Source organism: Pan paniscus, chromosome 8 (genome assembly GCF_029289425.2).
Source record: "Pan paniscus chromosome 8, NHGRI_mPanPan1-v2.0_pri, whole genome shotgun sequence".
Classification (NCBI taxonomy): Eukaryota; Metazoa; Chordata; class Mammalia; order Primates; family Hominidae; genus Pan; species Pan paniscus.
The window spans coordinates 28,088,742-28,106,288 of record NC_073257.2 but is presented as its reverse complement, the minus strand read 5'-3'; the positions used below and the strand labels follow the sequence as shown (position 1 = coordinate 28,106,288).

Here is a 17,547-nt window from a genome sequence, read left to right as displayed (position 1 = left end):
TGGGATTAACAAAGACTACATAGAAGAGGTGGCTTTTGACATGCATTTTGGGTGAGCTGTAGGATGAGGGGAAGAAGTTTCAGACATGGAGATGCATGAATGTATATACACAGAGAGACCAGGCGTGGTGGTTCACACCTGTAACCCCAGCACTTTGGAAGGCTGTGGAGGGCAGATGACTTGAGCCCAGGAGTTTGAGACCAGACTGGGCAACATGGCGAAACCTCATCTCTACAAAAAAATATAAAAATTAGCCAGGTGTTGTGGCATGTGCCTGTAGTCCCAGCTACCCAGTAGGCTGAGGTAGGAAGATCACTTGAGCCCAGGAGGTCAAGGCTGCAGTGAACTGTGATGGCATCATTGTACTCCAGCCTGGGTGACAGAGCAAGTGAAGACCCTGTCTCAAAAAAAAAAGGAAAGAAACAATCAGACTTAGTCATGCAGTCCTATTTGGCCAGAGGATGAGAACTGGTTGGCAGTCAGCAGGGCATCTATTTTGAGGTAGGCATGGTGTGATAGGAAAGGATACAGAGTTAGAATTAAAATAATTCCTTTCTACCTCTTACAAGCAGAATGACTTTGGGCAAGTCACTTACCTCTTTGAGCTGTAGTTCATCATCCATAAAGAGGAAAGGGTTCCTTCTTCACAGGGTTGTTGTAAATATTAAATAACATATTTTTATTTATGCACTTTGTAAATTCTAAAGCACTGATCTATGCCTCTCATTTAGAGAAGAGGTGTAGTTGTAGTCTGGGTCTATATTGGTCTATTCATTTTTGTTGTTTTTTTTGTCATCATTGTTAATTTGGTAAGTGGGAGAGATCCGTTGATGGTTTCTGGGCAGGGAAAGGACATGATTAGAGTAGTATCTTTGAACAGTCACAGTGTCAGTAGATGAAAAGGGAGTGAGGCTGAAGCAGATGGCCCGGATAGGAGGCTTTCACAATAGTTGAGGTGAGAGGCAGTATAAGGTAACATATGCTGTTGGATGCAAAAAGGGAGAGAAATATGGTGCAAGAAATTTGTTAAGGGAAGATTGGCCAGTCTTGGCACTTGAGTGAATGCCAAGGATGATAGATAGGGAGAATGATGGCACTTGAGGATGATAGATAGGGAGAATGATGATGGTGACCTAGAATCAAAACTGGGTGTTGGGGAGACTGGAATATTGTTAGGTGAAAGAGAAGGTAGATGATGATTTTAGAGTGACAGATGGGCATCTGGGTAGAAGTGTCTAGAAGGCAGGGGAAAATCCAGGCATGGAGCTTAGAAAAGAATCCAATGCTGGAGTGGATGGTACCAGCCAAGGCAGTGGCAGTGAAAGGGAACCCACAGGGAGCGAGCAGAGCACAGAAATGGCACAGGCGATGGGTGGTAGCCCTCTGGGAGCTGTTTCATCCAGAGGTAGGACAAGAAAGGAAGGACTTGCAAAGGAAACAGCAGGCAGACACTGGAGAGAACCAGAGTGCAGGACCATGAATCCCAAGGAGGAAGGGGATTGTGGGCAGGAGGGGCAAACAGTGTCAACCATTGTGAAGAGGTCGACGAGGATGGAGGCTGAGCTGTGGTCATGGGGTTTGCGGATCACACAGTCGACGTCTCCAAGGGCAGCATGCATTGTGGGTAGAAGCCACATCACTGGAGCTTGGTGGAAGGACAGAAGGCATTCGCTTATGGGGATAACAGAGTTAGAGTAATGTTTGCTTGTTATTGTTCTAGACTGGGGAAAAAATGAGTATTTTTGTTGGTTGGGGAGGAAAAGCCTATAGAGAAAGAGATTGCTGATGAAGGCAAAAACAGATGGTTGAGCCAAGTCTTACAATGAATAAGCAAAAGTTAAATTAGAGGCTTGGATTGACCTTGGAGGTGGTTAGGGGCAGAAGAGAAGAGGGAAGAACAGATTTTGAAATGCAGAGAGTTGGGAGGCTGAGGCAGGCAGATCACCTGAGGTTAGGAGATCGAGACCAGCCTGGCCAACGTGATGAAACCTCATATCTACTAAAAATACAAAAATTAGCCAGGTGTGGTGGTGGTCACTTGTAATCCCAGCTACTTGGGAGGCTGAGGCAGGAGAATTGCTTGAACCCAGGAGGCAGAGGTTGCAGTAAGCCGAGATCACGCCACTGCACTCCAGCCTGGGCAACAGAGCAAGACTCTGTCTGAGAAAAAAAAGAAAAAGGAGAAAAGAAAGAAATGCAGCGAGAGGAAGCGGGGACCCCCGTATTTTCAGGAGAGCAGGGTCTGAGTATTTTGGGGATGGGGATGGAGCCCTACAGGCTTATCCACTGCCTACCCTGCCACCCCCTCACAATCATATTCCTTTCTGAAGTGTGGAACTATTTAGCGGCTTTAGTACACGGAGGCAGGCTTAAGAATATAACCGCTCGCCCAACCCCATGCATACCGTCTTTCGATTTTATTTGTGCTGTGGCTCAGAATAGCTTGCACCCTTAAATTCCTTACGTGCTTCTTCAGTCATTTTCATCACCATAGGTGTTGCCTGTGCTTTGTGGTGGGGTGTTTAGTCCCTCATGGATGGTACCCGTGTCGTGCCAGTCCCAGGGTGTGTCAGATAAGCTGCACCGGCCATATCCTTTCCATGAGGATCTGCCCCCACATAGCCTGCTACATACCCCCAGCCCCCAGCCCCAGCAGATAGACCCTGGATGTCTGGCCAGGGACCAAATTCTCCTGCACAAGTGGGGAGAGAGATGTGTTGCCCACCCAAATGCATGTAACACTTGATCTGCTCGAGAAGGCACGAGAAGCAGAGGATCGGGGGAGACACCAGGGCCCTGAGAGCTGGGGAGAGCAGCCTGGGTTTCTGGTTCTCTGGGTCCCAGGCCAGTCCCCGTAAGTCCTGGCTAGGCTGCGTATCCTGGGCCCATTCCCAGGCTCCCCCTTGTCTTTCAGCAACCCTCAGTCCAGTCGGAGAAGGTTTCTGTGCCCCACTGCCCTCACACAGGTCTCTGCCAGCCCATCTCACAGGGGCTCCTCCTAAGGCCTGGAGGGGTACACTTTTCCTTCCCTGTTCTGGGATCACCAGCTCAGCTTCTGCCTCTGCCCGGACCCTCATGAGGACAGGCTCCCTCTTTGCTCCGTCACATGTAGACTCACCATTCTTGTTCTCTTCCTATTAGCAGAGTGCTTTACTTTTCCACCATGTGAGACCCAGGCTTCTACACAGGGGCTTGTTCATTGAATACTATCAGCAGCATTATTTAGCCGGAAAACCAGTAGATAACATATATTTCCTGATCATTGAAAAAAATACCAGAAGCAATGAATGTTGTTATATCATCCGGAGTGAGGAGATGAGAAAGAATGCTGGCTTTGACCTTCCATCCTGGAGGGCAGCGTGGAAAGGGAGAAGAAAAGCAAGCTGTGCGCCATGTGTGTGGGCAAGGGGGAGAAGGGATGAGAAACAGACTGCCCCTGGCAGGACACAGAGCGCTTGTGGGACCCCCGAGGAATTTGAACTCTCCACAGACCAAGGAGGTGGCAGGAGTAAGACATCGGTATTCTGTAACATCGAGGGAAAATAAGACCAGACTAAGAAGAATACAATAATGTTAAAATACCCAGATCCCCAGAGGCTGGTGTGTCGCTGTGGGTTTGTTTTAGGGATGAAGAAGGGGAATCAATGGTCTGGAGCTAGACTAATGTCTGTGTCTGTTTAGTTTCAGCAGAGATGACTGGAGTTAGATAGGACTCTCATGATTTTGGGCACCTGCTCGCTGGGCTCTAAACCTGGGCCTGGATTTCACAGAGTGGAGAACCAGCCCCTGGAGAAGTCTACCTGCTAGTTTTTAGAAGGAAGAGGGAGCATTGTGACTCCCTGCCAGTTAGGCAGTGTGTAGCCAAGACAGGCTGCCCCCGACATAAGTCCTTTGGACCTCAGTGACTTCACCTTTAAGAAGAGAGACTTGGACTAGTGGATTCTTGGAGCTCTAAAACTCCCTTATTCTAGAACACGTCTAGACAGGCTTCTTTACTCCTTACAAGTTCTTTGATCCAGAGTTAAAAGGAACCGTGGAGTGGAGATAAAGCCCACCAGCTCCGTGCAGAGCTGTTGAAGCAGGACAGCAGGGGACCGGGAGAAGGAACCCTCAGCAAAGCACAGGTGGAATGTGGTCTCCCTCAAGCCTGGGGTTGGATCTACAGTTTTTCTCTTAACAATGCTTTTGCCAGGTTTGCACAAAATTACCTAGCACCTTTACGTCTTGTGAATATCACCGCAGCATTAGGTAAAAACCAGTTCAGGTTTTATGATCAAAACAACATCTGGGCCAGGCGCGGTGGCTCACACCTGTAATCCCAACACTTTGGGAGGCTGAGGCGGGTGGATCACCTGAGGTCAGGAGTTCGAGACCAGCCTGGCCAACATGGTGAAACCCTGCCTCTACTAAAAATACAAAAATTAGCTGGGTGTGGTGGCGGGCGCCTGTAATCCCAGCTACTTGGGAGACTGAGGCAGGGGAATCGCTTGAACGGGAGGCAGAGGTTGCAGGGAGTTGAGATCATGCCGCTGCACTCCAGCCTGGGCAACAAGAGCAAAACTCCATCTCAAAAAAAAAAAAAAAGGAAGAAAAGAAAAAGAAAATCTGGAGCAAAGTTAAGCTGCAGAGGATGGCACAACCAACTGTCTAGGGCCTGTCAGCCCAACCTGTCCTCCTACACAAAGGAGTTGAGTTTGGTGAAGAAGCATCATTTTGCATCATTTCAAAAGTCTCATCATAAATTCTGTGACATAATCCATCACAAGTAGGAAGCACGCCTCCAGAATAGACTGGATGATGACGAATGGCAGCTCCCACAGAAAGAGAAGATTCATTGCCACTGGGGCATTGTTTGCAATTCTTTTCAAGGTTGCACTGTTAATTCCCTTGCCCTCCTTCAATTTGGTTCATGGCATTAAACCAGATTTTTCCAGGGAGATTAAAGATGGGTTTGCAGGGGTATCAAAGAGTATCTCTTACATTGTTTGAGTAAAGAGATTAATAGTCATCTACTTGTTTCATTTACATGGAGTTTCCCAAAATGCTACCCAGATCCACAGGCAAATGCTGGGCAGTGACAAGACTGCTTGCACATGGAACTTGGAAAAAGCTTTTTGTTAAAAACCTAAATAACATCCTGTGTCAAAACAAATGTGACAATGGGCTATTATTTCTCTCCCCATAATAGCATATTGTCACATCTCTGCGTCCTGCATGAATGGGGGAAGGGAGGCCTTGTGAGAGGGAGCAGGGTGGGGGAGGCGTGCTGAAACCTTAGAGAGGCACTTCCTGGTTTTGCATTTTCTAAAAACAGAAACTGCTCCTGGGGGAGATAACTCCGAGGTTAATCTCTGCAGGTGCCCGGCCACAGCCTCGCGTTCATTTCCAGAGAAGGGCTCTGAGGTTGCCTGAGAACACCAGCTACAGTGACCTGACCGCGTTTCTCACGGCCGCCAGCTCCCCTTCGGAGGTGGACAGTTTTCCTTATTTGCGAGGATTAGACGGAAATGGAACAGGTAATTGGAGTCTTTTCTCTTTTCAGTGGGAGTTACTGTGTTTTAGTCTTTACATGTGGATTTTAGGTATGATTGGGAGTTTTAGCACTATGTGAGAGAAAGGCACTGAAGGTGCAGAAGGGGAATTCTTGGTACAAGTTCAAGTGCATTGAAACTGTGTTACATCGGTACAAGCCCTGCAGAATTACATGTTAGCACATTGGTCTCCTTGAGCTTTTCTTCTGTTACCAGTTGCCTTAAGCACCTTCTCTGAGCTCTCCTTTGGTGGACTAAATATATTCAATTCAGAGAAATGCTTATTGAAATTGCAATTTTTTTAAGTATAAGATTAGACTTAGGGTTTTTGGCCCAGCTGCCCTCTGCCTCATCCCACGAGCCCCCATTTGAGAGGGTAGCCTGTGGGTGGGTGGGGCTGGTAGAGACTTACCACCCCACCCATCTATGCTGCAGCCAGGAGGGGAAGAGGTGGTGCTTGGTCCAACTCAGAGACAGGCATACCTTGGCTCCATGCCCCACCGGCATGGGGACCACTTAGGATGGGGAGCCTCCGCCCTCTGCCATCTGTGTCCACCCAGCTCTTTCCCACATCGTTTCTTTCTCTGCACTTGCTCTCTCTGCCCTCAACTGGGCATAGAGTGGCCAGGCTTTGAATTTGCTTTAGAATCCGCCCTCTCCTGGCAGGTCTCTAAGTCAGCTGGGTCAGTACCACTATTCTGGCATGCCACAGCTAAAAGATCAGAGAAACTAAAAGCCATCCACCAGAAAATAAGTGATAATTCCTTATCAGAGAAAGACCCAAGACGGGTATCTTCCACCTCTGTTTATGTCCAACTGCACCATTCTCTGGACCCCTTCGCACTGGAATGGTCCCCAGTCCTCCTGGTGGAAGAGGTGTCAGGATTCTGGAGTCCTGAATTATTTTCTTGTCTACCCCACTTTCCTTTCCCCCACACTTTAGACTAATCACAGCATTAAAATTTTAAATCAAAGGCTGTTCTGAGTTCCATTCTGCTAGGAGAGTAACTTACTGCATTTCCCAGGGATACTTGGCTTGAATTTCACTTAATTTTCCAGTGCTTTACATAAACTGATTATTCTGAAAAAGCTTTTAAACCTGAAACATTTGATCCATTTTGTAGCATATTAATAAGTTTCTGGTTATACATAAAGGCAACATGGTGATTTGTTACTCATTTTTCTTCTCTCTGTTTTCCAAAACGTTTCTTCTTTAATTTTTGTGTGCTGATGAGGATGTGATTAACTTGTCAGTAAATATGTCAGTACTTTGTCATCAGAAAGATGGCATAGCAGTCATCTTAAGTAAACATTATTAGGAAAAAAAAATGTTGACTATTACTTGACATGTGCCGGTCTGGGAGAAAAGTCTTGTTTTGGGGAGCATGAAGAAGTGGTTTAAGGCTGGGTGCGGTGGCTCATGCCTGTAATCCCAGCACTTTGGGAGGCTGAGGTGGGTGGATCATTTGAAGTCAGAAGTTTGAGACCAGCCTGGCCAACATGACGAAATGCTGCATCTACTAAAAATACAAAAATTAGCTGGGCGTTGTGGCAGGTGCCTGTAGTCCTAGCTACTCGGGAAGCTGAGGCAGGAGAATTGCTTGAACCCAGGAGGTGGAGGTTGCGGTGAGCCAAGATCGTGCCACTGCACTCTAGCCTGAGCAACAGATCTAAACTCTGTCTCAAAAAAAAAAAAAAAAAAAAAAGTTTTAAAATATCATAGCCAGCATCTAGCCTCCCGGACAAAATGGTGCACGATCCACAAAACCCTAACTTGGAGGGACAGCCTCCGTGCTCGGGACTCATTAAATTTTTCTGTGCCCCACTTCCAGTAGCTCTTGAATAAATTATGCAGTCTGAGAAAATGGGGGAAAAAGAACACTAAGACACAGAACTATTGATTTTAGAGGAGTTTGTTCTATTTTAAGATCATTCCGTGATTTCAAAGGGAAGAGAGGTCTTTGCAATGTGACATGAAATTTCTCTTCCACGGAAAGAATGGATGACTTGACCTAGAAATGACTAGGCTTTCTCGGAGACCTAGCAGCGAAGGCATCCACCCATAGTGAATTCACACGCGCCCTCGGGGACTTGGAACCTGGGCTCCCTTGAGCACAGACACCTCAGTAACTCACCAGCTCCATGGCGGCCCCCGGGGTCAGTTTGCACACAGCTTGTCTTTTGCCCACAGTCACTCATCTCCTGTTTTACTAAAGGCATCTAAGAGCTCACAGCCTAAAGAGAGCACGCCTGGACCAGACGTGTCTTTGGAAGATGACACAAGTTCATCTCCCGAAGACGCAGGAAATGACTAGCGTCATAACCAGAGTTCAGTGAAGGTGGATGGAAACAGAGAGGCTGCGGAAGAGACTGGAAAGGGCTCCGAAAGGCTGTTTTCTGGGGGTACCATGAAGGTTGTGTTGTTTGGTTTAGAGGGTGGATCCAGAGTTGTAAGTAAGTGGAGAAGCATCTTCTCTTTCTAGCTCTTGGGGGCCCCCTCCTCTCACCAGAGAGCATCGCACTCTTCCCCCAGCTGCTGAGAAAGCACAGAATGTTCCGTGGTGTTCCCAAGGGGTTTTTACAAAAATTGCTTTCACTAATAACTCCAGGAAGACAGAGAAGAGTCAATAAAATGACAGGTGCAGACTTTTCCTGCAATTCCAAAAAGTTGGTAGAATACAGAGCCCAACAGAACCTTAGATGTCAGCTGAGCAGAACCTGTCACGTGACAAGTGACCAGGTAGATGGCCCAAGGTGATACAGCTCCTCTCCTCGCTTGGGCCAGTGGTGTTCTGCCCCGCAACACGATCCTGCTGCATTTGCCTGACACCTGCTTGTCTTTGTGCGGACTTAAAGGGAGCCAGGCAACATCCAGATGGAATGGGAAGGAAAACCACTTTCTATATAAAACTCAGTATTTTGTGTAAAATTGGAGTTTCGTAACAAAGAGAAGGAAAATAGTTTAGCCCTTCAAAATGTGAATTGTTGCAGAATAGGCCGGGCGCGATGGCTCACGCCTGTAATCCCAGCACTTTGGGAGGCCGAGGCGGGTGGATCACTGGGAGGGAGGTCAGGAGTTCAAGACCAGCCTGACCAACCTCATCTCTACTAAAAATACAAAAAAAAAGAAAAAAAAATTAGCAAGGCGTGGTGGTGTGTGCCTGTTGTCCCAGCTACTCAGGAGGCTGAGGCAGGAAAATTGCTTGAACTGAGAAGGCAGAGGCTGCAGTGAGCCAAATTGCACCATTGCACTCCACTCTGGGTGACAGAGCAAGACTCTGTCTAAAAAAAAAAAAAATCGTTGCAGAATAAACAACATGGGGACATAGAGGGAGAGTCATTGGGAAGGCATAGAGAAGCAGGCATTTAATGAAGCCCTGAGGGAGGAAAGAGACCTCAAGAAGGCAGATATAATTCCCCACAATGTCTTAAGACAGCTAGAGGACACTAAAGGGACATGAAATCCCATGAACCTAATGCACATTGCTGTCCATTAATATGCTCGTTTCTGCAATGCTCTACTTACTTCTGAATGTTTCAAGCTGAGTGTACTTATTTCCATAGATGCAGGAAGGCATCTAGTCTACCCTCCTTAGTTTTGAAGGTAAGAAAAACAGACCCCAGAGGAATGAAGTCACTTTCAGAGGTGACATAGGCAGTGAGTGGCAGATCTGGTACTGGCACTCCGTCTTCCTGGGCTGGGAACGTGCAGGAAGGGAGAGTTGAAAGGTGACGAGGGAGAAGGGAGACACCATTTCTAGGGCTTTTCTCCTTTATCTACCAAGTACCTGCTACCTACCTACTTGGACATCTTGACTACAGTTTGATGAATGAAAACAGCACTCCCTGATGGAAAACATTATCTCTCAGTTGTTTATACAGTCTAGTAAATTATTTAATGTCTCTGTAGTTTCTCTTTTTTTGTTTTGTTTTGTTTTGAGACAGGGTCTCACTCTGTCACCCAGGCTGGATTGCAGTGGTGTGATCATAGCTCACTGCAGCCTTCACTTCCCAGGCTCAAGTGATCCTCCCACATCAGCCTCCTGAGTAGCTGGAACTGTAGGCATGCACCACCATGCCCAGCTAATTTTTTGTATTTTTTTGTGCAAATGGGGTTTCACTATGTTGCCCAAGCTGTTCTTGAACTCCTGGGCTCAAGCAACCTGCCTCGGCCTCCCAAAGTGCCAGTATTACAGGCATGCACCACTGCGCCTGGCCAGCCTTTCTGTAGTTCTAAGTTCCATCTTCCTGAGAGGGCCTAACAGAATCTAGAGCAGTAGATTGTAGACCTGGCTTTGCTTCTCTATCAACTTTGAGCTGCTGGCACATTTGTGTTTCAAGACACAAAATCTTTGGACCAGAAACATGGTAAATTCTGAGTTTTGTTGGTTGTTTTTTTACCATAAAATGACATAACCAGACTAAGAGATTTCAAAACTTGGATCTGTGATTCCAACTTCGATCTTTCCATGAAATCTCCATTCCCACACCTTTGCCTTCATTAAAAAACAGACGGGTATGAATGATAAAAGGTAGAGTGGCATTAGCTGTGTAGAAATTGCTGTATGAAGGATTTAACTGTAATTCATTGTTGAGACTCTAAAATTCACTAGGTTTTCTTTAAATGTTTAAATGTAGACCAGATTGGAGGTTTACATTAGCTCAGTTTGGTAGGTAGGTAAGTATATAAGTAGCTGAATAAAAAGTCCTATAGATTGTATTTTAATGCAGCTTAAATTTTTTATCGCTGTGTTTTTGTCATTGTGCTCAAAGAAAGATGTAAAATTATGACAACACAGTTTGTGCGATATTGTATTTCACTAGAGGAAAATGTAAAATGGATTGCTTGAGTGCATAAATATATCGGTCTCATAAGCATTCTCTAATTTATCTGTAGGCAGTCATTAAAGCTTTGGCTTGGACCAAAGGCCTTTAATGGAAAATAATTGGTATACTGAGGTCCTTTTAAACAGATCAAAATAACAATGGCAATTAAAATAACTCATAAATATTTCAAGTCCAGTCCTCAATAGCATACTTTTTAGCAGAAGTTAATATTTTTGAAGCAATCCTTGAAGAAATTTGCTATGTTAAAAAAAAAGCAGCCTCTACTCTAAAACATTTGGTTTTATTAAGGTTATCTGCCAAGTAATTAACATGTGCATGGGGCTCACTTTGTGTAAAAGTTATTTCCGGTGATTTCCACTTACACCTTTGTCTCACATTATAGAAAAATCCTTCTCTTTTGAGATCGTTTTTGAAAGCAAAACACAATAATGAAAAATAGCAAACCTGACCGGGCACAGTGGCTTAAGTCTATAATCCCAGCACAGGCCTGGGATTGCCAAGGCAGGCAGATCACCTGAGGTCAGGAGTTTGAGACCAGCCTGGCCAATATGGCAAAACCCCATCTTCACTAAAAATACAAAAATTATCCATCAGGGTAGTGGAAGCCTGTAATACCGGCTACTTGGGAGGCTGAGGCAGGAGGATCGCTTGAACCCAGGAGGTGGAGGTTACAGTGAGCTGAGATTGTGCCATCGCACTCCAGCCTGGGCAACGGAATGAGACTTCATCACAAAAAAAAAGAAAAAAGAAAACCTGAGCCTAGATTCCAGCTCAGCCCATACTGAGTGTATGCCCTTAGGCCACCTACCATTACTACTCTCTCTGAGCCTGTTTCTTTGTGTGTAAAAATGACGATTTTACCTGCCTTACTGGGTTGTGGTGAGGATTATGTATGTAAAGTGCTTCATGCAGTCCCTGGCATATAGGAGGTAATGGTAGCTGCGACTATTTTTTTGCAAAGGTTTCCACAGCCCCACATGGGTACTTTGCATGCAAATGATGGAAAATGCCTCTTCCTTCTAGGAAACAGCACCAGGCATGACCTGACCCCAGTCACAGCCGTCAGCGTCCACTTGCTGAGCAGTAATGGAACGCCGGTGCTGGTGGATGGTCCCATCTATGTCACTGTGCCCCTGGCCATGCAGAGCAGCCTGAGGCACAATGCCTATGTCGCGGCGTGGCGGTTTGACCAGAAGCTGGGTAAGCAAGAGTTCTGTGCCGACAATCAGCTACCAGATGGCTTTGTTACTGTTTGGTTTTCCTTCTAAGAAGCTCATGGAAGTCTCCTTTCCTTGAAGTCAGTGAATGCTGCTGCTCACATTGCATTGTGTGGTTTCTCATGGGGACGGCACCCTTCCCCGTGCCATTCAGACCCTCTCTTGGGAACTCATTTTTTGTTAGTTTTCCTATTTGTTTTTGTTTTGCACATTTAACCTAATTTACTTGAAAAGAATCTGTAAAGGTTATTAGAGCTAAAACTGGCTCTCCTAATCTTCATCCTTTTATTCATCAGAAGGTCATATGGTTGCTCTTGGTCATGTGTGGTATTTTTTTTTTTTCTGTTTTCTGAAAAAGGACAAACATTTGTCAAAACTGTACAAAACAAAGAAAATAAAAATTACCCATAAGTCTTACCACCTAGAGAAAACCACTAATATATCTTGAATTCTGTCCTTCTAGGGCTTTCACAGTGCACGTAGGTATTAGTTATCAACTGCTGTGTAACACCACCCTAAAAGTTAGCTGCTTAAAACAACAGTGAGCTCCAGTATCTCAGAGTTTCTGGGGGTCAGGAATCCAGGTACAGCCGAGCTGGGTGGTAGGGCTCAGAGTCTCTTACAAGGCGGCTGTCAAGCTGTGAATCAAGGCTGTGGTCCTCTCCAGCAAGGTTCAGCTGGGGCTAATGAGTGTGACTCACAGGGCTGAAGGCAGACCTCACTTCCTTGCCGGCTGTTGACCAGAGGCCTTACCTCCTTACCACGTGGGACCATCCATAGAGCTGCTTACTACACGGCAGTTTGCTTTCCCCTGAGCAAATGATCCAAGAGTAAATAAAAATGATATAGTAGGCCAGGTGTGGTGGCTGACACCTGTAATCCCAGCACTTTGGGAGGCTGAGGCGGGTGGTTCACTTGAGGCCAAGAGTCTGAGACCAGCCTTTTAAAAGCCCAAGTGCCCAGAATGAGGTCATGGTCTTTTGTAACCTAATCCCAAAAGCAGCATACCATCATTTCTTTCCATTAGGCTGTTGGTCACACAGACCCACACTGGTATAGACCAGCACTGAGAGTAGACTATACAGGGGAGTGAATACCAGGAGGCAGGGGTCACTTGGGGCTGGCTATCTGAGAGGTTGCCTTCTGCAAAGCATATTTAGCAGAAATGAGATCATGTGCTGGGTACTGTTTGGGTGCAGTGGCTCACACCTGAAATCCCAACACTTTGGGAGGCTGAGGCGGGAGGATTGCTTGAGCCCAGGAATTCAAAGTCACAGTGAGTCATGTCGCTATGATTGAGCCACTGCACCTCCTAGGCAACAGAACGAGACCACTCACTCACTCAATCAACCAATAATATATACATAAAAATACATTTGTACAGCATGAACATCTTTCCATAGCATCATTATTCTGCCATGTCAATTTTAATAAGTCCATAGTATTCCACCCTGTGGATATATCATACTTCACTTTGGTTCATCAATCCCCTGCAATTAGAAAAAAATGTTACTATTCTAACCAATGCTGTAGAAAATATCTTTGTAGCTAAATCTTTATGCACAGCCTTGGTTATTTCCTTAGGATGACATTTTAGAAGAATTGCTGAGTTACAAAATGTACAAAATTCTAAAACTTTTAAAACATATTTCCAGATTTCCCTCCAGACAGTTGTATTGGTTTGCACTCATGATACCAGCCCACGAGCATGTGCTCGGGCTGAGGGTCTTGGCAGCGTGGGGGCTCTTACCCCCGTTTGCTTCCTAGTGCCCTGAAAGTCAAGCTTGAAAATATCAATTTGCTGCTGGGCACAGTGGCTCACCTATAATCCCAGCACTTTGGGAGGCAAGGCGGGCAGATCACTTGTGGTCAGGAGTTTGAGACCAACCTGGCCAACATGGTGAAACCCTATCTCTACTAAAAATACAAAAAATTAGCCAGCTGTGGTGGTACATGTCCATAGTCCCAGCTACTTGGGAGGCTAAGTTGGGAGGATCCCTTGAACCTGGGAGGCAGAGGTTGCAGTGAGCCGAGATGGCATCACTGCACTCCAGCCTGGATGACAGAGCAAGACTGTCTCGAAAAAAGAAAATATCAGTTTTCAAATAACCCAGTTCAGAATTTAAAACTGTTAGACCATGCATGAAGATAATTGGGAGATTTTTGATATCAGTATATTTTCAAAGATACCTAATTCCTTGAATCAGTTAAAACAGAGTTCTAGGAATTATATTTTAAAAGAAACGCCTGTTGGGCTTTTGGAGGGGATTTTTGTTTTGTCTTATTTTTACTTTCCAAATAATTAATAGAGACACTGTAATTATTTGTGTGGAATGCATTGATTTTACCAGCCACAGTAAACTTGATATTGTTAAGTAGATTGTGATGCTGTCTGTTCACATATCCTGCAGTAAGCGAGACGGGCACTTCATTGATGGTGTGTGTTCTCTGCGAGCCTGATAATTTGGGGGTCATCAAGGTCATGGTGGGGACCTGAGGTACACTCGGCCTCCAGGAGGGAGTAGCCTGAGGGATGTGTGACCAAGAGTCTCTGAAGAATGCCGGAATTCTAAAGGGAGGAAGAAAATGGATAAAGAAAAACACAGAGGAAGTGGGCAAGAGAATGGAAAGAGCTTTGAGTTTGTGTTTTGTTTCCTGAAAACCTGGGTTCTGCTACTTATAAAACTGTGAGTCCCACCTTGGGCAAATTACTTACCTCTATTTGCATTTGTAAGAGATGAATATACACCCCCTTGTATGGTCTGCCTGTCCCCTTTAGCCCTCCCAGGGGGCGCTCAAGCGCACCCAGGTCAATGCACTGAGAAGCAGCGGAGACTGTGGTTAAGAGCAGGGATTCTGGGGGGCACAGTGGTGTGGAATGCCAGCTCTGCCACCCACTGGCTGTGTGGCCCTGGCCAAGTTACTTAGCCTTTCTGGTCTAGTTTCTTCCACTGTGAAATGGCAATAATAGTACCCACTGTTGTTATAATGAGTGTATTAGGATTCTCTAAAGAAACAGAGCCAATAGGAGATATATATATATTTGGAGAGATTGATTTTAAGGAATGGCTCACACAATTGGGAAGGCTGGCAAGTCCAAAATTGCAAGGCAGGCTGATGAGATGAGGCCCTCCCTCACTGTGGAGAGTGATCTGCTTCACTCAAAGTCAACAGATTGGGCCGGGCACCGTGGCTCATGCCTGTAATACCAGCACTTTGGGAGGCCAATGCAGGCAGATCACCTGAGGTCAAGAGTTTGAGACCAGCCTAGCCAATATGGTGAAACCCCATCTTTACTAAAAATACAAAAAATTAACTGGGCGTGGTGGTGCATGCCTATAATCCCAGCTACGCCAGAGGCTGAGGCAGGAGAATCACTTAAACCCAGGATGCGGAGGTTGAGGTGGACCAAGATAGCGTCCCCACACTCCAGCTTGGATGACAGAGTGAGACACCATCTCAAAAAAAAATAATAAGAAGAAAAAAAAAAAGCAAAGTCAACTGGTTGAACAGTTTATCTCTTCTAAACAAAATACCTCCCCAGTCACATCTGGACATATTTGACCACATTTCTGGGGACTGTGGCCTAGCCATGTTGTCAGACAAAATTAGTCATCACAAAAGTAAATGACAGCTTGTCACTTTCACGAGCACAGCCGATCCTTTCCAGTCCCCTCCCCGGCCTCATCCTGAGCATATTGTGCACGTTGCAATGGTCCTATCAGCTTGAATGGCACGGTATGCGGGTGCCAGTTACTCCCTGTGCCCCCCCTGAGTCTCTGCGGGTACCTGTTACTCCCTGCACCCTCACCGAGTCTGTGCGTACCAGCCACTCCCTGCACCTTCACCGAGTCTGTGTGGGTACCAGTTACTCCCTGTGCCCTTGCCAAGTCTATTTATCTTTGAATGCTTGTGATCAATAACAGTTTCTGGCATAATGCTAGGTACCCAACTAAAATGTCTGTTGAATGGTTGAATCACATGAGAATAATTTTAGGGTTTTTTGTTTTCTTTTGTTTTTAAGAGACAGGGTCTCCCTCTGTCACCCAGGCTAGAGTGCAATGGTGTGATCATAGCTCACTACAGTCTCTATCTCAAGAGCTGAAGCAATCCTCCCACCTCAGCCCCCTGAAGAACTGGGAGTACAAGGGTGGTCACCAGGCCCGCTAATTTTGGGGGGTTTTTTGAGACGGAGTCTCACTCTGTCACCCAAGCTGGCGTGCTGTGGCAAGATCTCAGCTCTCTACAACCTCCAACTCCCAGGTTCAAGTGATTCTAGTGCCTCAGCCTCCCAAGTAGCTGGGATTACAGGTGCCCACCACCACCCCGGGCTAATTTTTGTATTTTTTTTAGTAGAGATGGGGTTTCACTATGTTGCCTAGGCTGGTCTCGAACTCCTGGGCTCAAGTGATCCACCCGCCTCAGCTTCCCACAGTCCTGGGATGACAGGCATGAGCTACCATGTCTAGCCAATTTAGATATCTTTAAAAGGCAATTTAAGATACTATGATATGCCTGTAATCCCAGCACTTTGGGAGGCCGAGGCGGGTGGATCACGAGGTCAGGAGATCAAGACCATCCTGGCTAACATGGTGAAACCTCGTTTCTACTAAAAATACAAAAAATTAGCCAGGCATGGTGGCGGGCGCCTGTAGTCCCAGCTACTCAGGAGGCTGAGGCAGGAGAATGGCATAAGTAAACCCGGGAGGTGGAGCTTGCGGTGAGCTGAGATCACGTTGACTGTATACATAGAATTTACCTTTATGTATGTATGTATATGTACACGTTATAAAAGGATGATGTTTAAGCTCTTGTTTAGAGGGAGGACAGTTCTATTGGATTTTTTTTCTATCTTGGAGCCTCCATCCCTGCTGTTTATTTTCTCCTTCTCATTTTTGCCTTCTCTTTTTTAATGAGTGTATTTGAATATGGAGGAATAAGGCTGGGGCTCCTAATATAAGGAAGCCTTCCCTAGGGATTCCTGTATGGGTCGTGTGCACTGTAACAATATGGCACAGTTGTATAAAAGCAGCATCCTTGCTTTCCTCGATGGACTTTACATACAGTTCACAAACAACAAACTTACTTAAAGAAGTTTTTGATGTCCATGGCAGATGGAACTATCTCTGCATCCTAATCTCCGGGCCCTGTGGATATTACCTTATATGGTCAAGGGACTTGGTGGAAGTGATGAAGAATCTGGAGATGGGGTGATTCTCATGGACTTTCTGGATGGGCCCACGGCCATCACAAGGGCCCTTATGAGTAGGATGCAAGAGGAGCCAGAATTAGATTAGGAGACGGCAGTGTGAGGATGGGAGCGCAGGCCGGAGCCATGCACTTTGGAAATGCGGGAAGGGGACCCAAGCCAAGGAATACAGGCAGCCACTGGAAGCCAAAATCAGCACGCAAGGGATTCTCCCTTCTGAGCCTCCAGGAGAAACCGGCCCTGTGGACTCCTTGACTTGAGACCAGAGAAACTGGTTTTGGACCTCTGACCTCCAGGAGTATAAGAAAGTAAATCTGTGCTGTTTTAAGACCCTATTATTTGTGGTAATTTTTTATAGCAGCAATAGGAAATGAATACAATACAGAAATTGGTGAAAACAGAGGTGTGTGCATTGTTAGGAAGCCTCTGAAATATAAGTTAGCCCATTGTCTGTTTCCTCTCTGAAAAAATAACCATGACGGTACATTGGGAATCTTCATTGTGAAGTTGACCTATTTCCACCTCCTTTTTTTTTTTTTTTTTTTTTGAGACGGAGTCCTGCGCTGTCAGCCAGCCTGGCATGCAGTGGTGCAGTCACAGATCACTGCAGCCTCGACCTCCCAAGCTCAAGCAATCCTCCCACCTCAGCCCCCTGAGTAGCTGGGACGACAGGCACACACCACCACACCTGGCTAATTTTTTTTATTGTTTATTTTCCGTAGACACAAGGTCTCACCATGTT

General features: G+C 46.0%; 1 protein-coding gene across 1 annotated transcript in view; it reads left to right on the top strand.

The window, feature by feature from the left end:
- The window catches only part of FAM171A1 (family with sequence similarity 171 member A1), a 163,726-nt gene that overhangs the window by 115,493 nt on the left and 30,686 nt on the right, over positions 1–17,547 (top strand). Inside the window, exons 4-5 of the mRNA XM_034930040.3 lie at positions 5,358–5,516; positions 11,403–11,579. Coding sequence (XP_034785931.1) covers positions 5,358–5,516; positions 11,403–11,579 — 336 coding nt within the window. The remainder of the gene's footprint in view (positions 1–5,357; positions 5,517–11,402; positions 11,580–17,547) is intronic.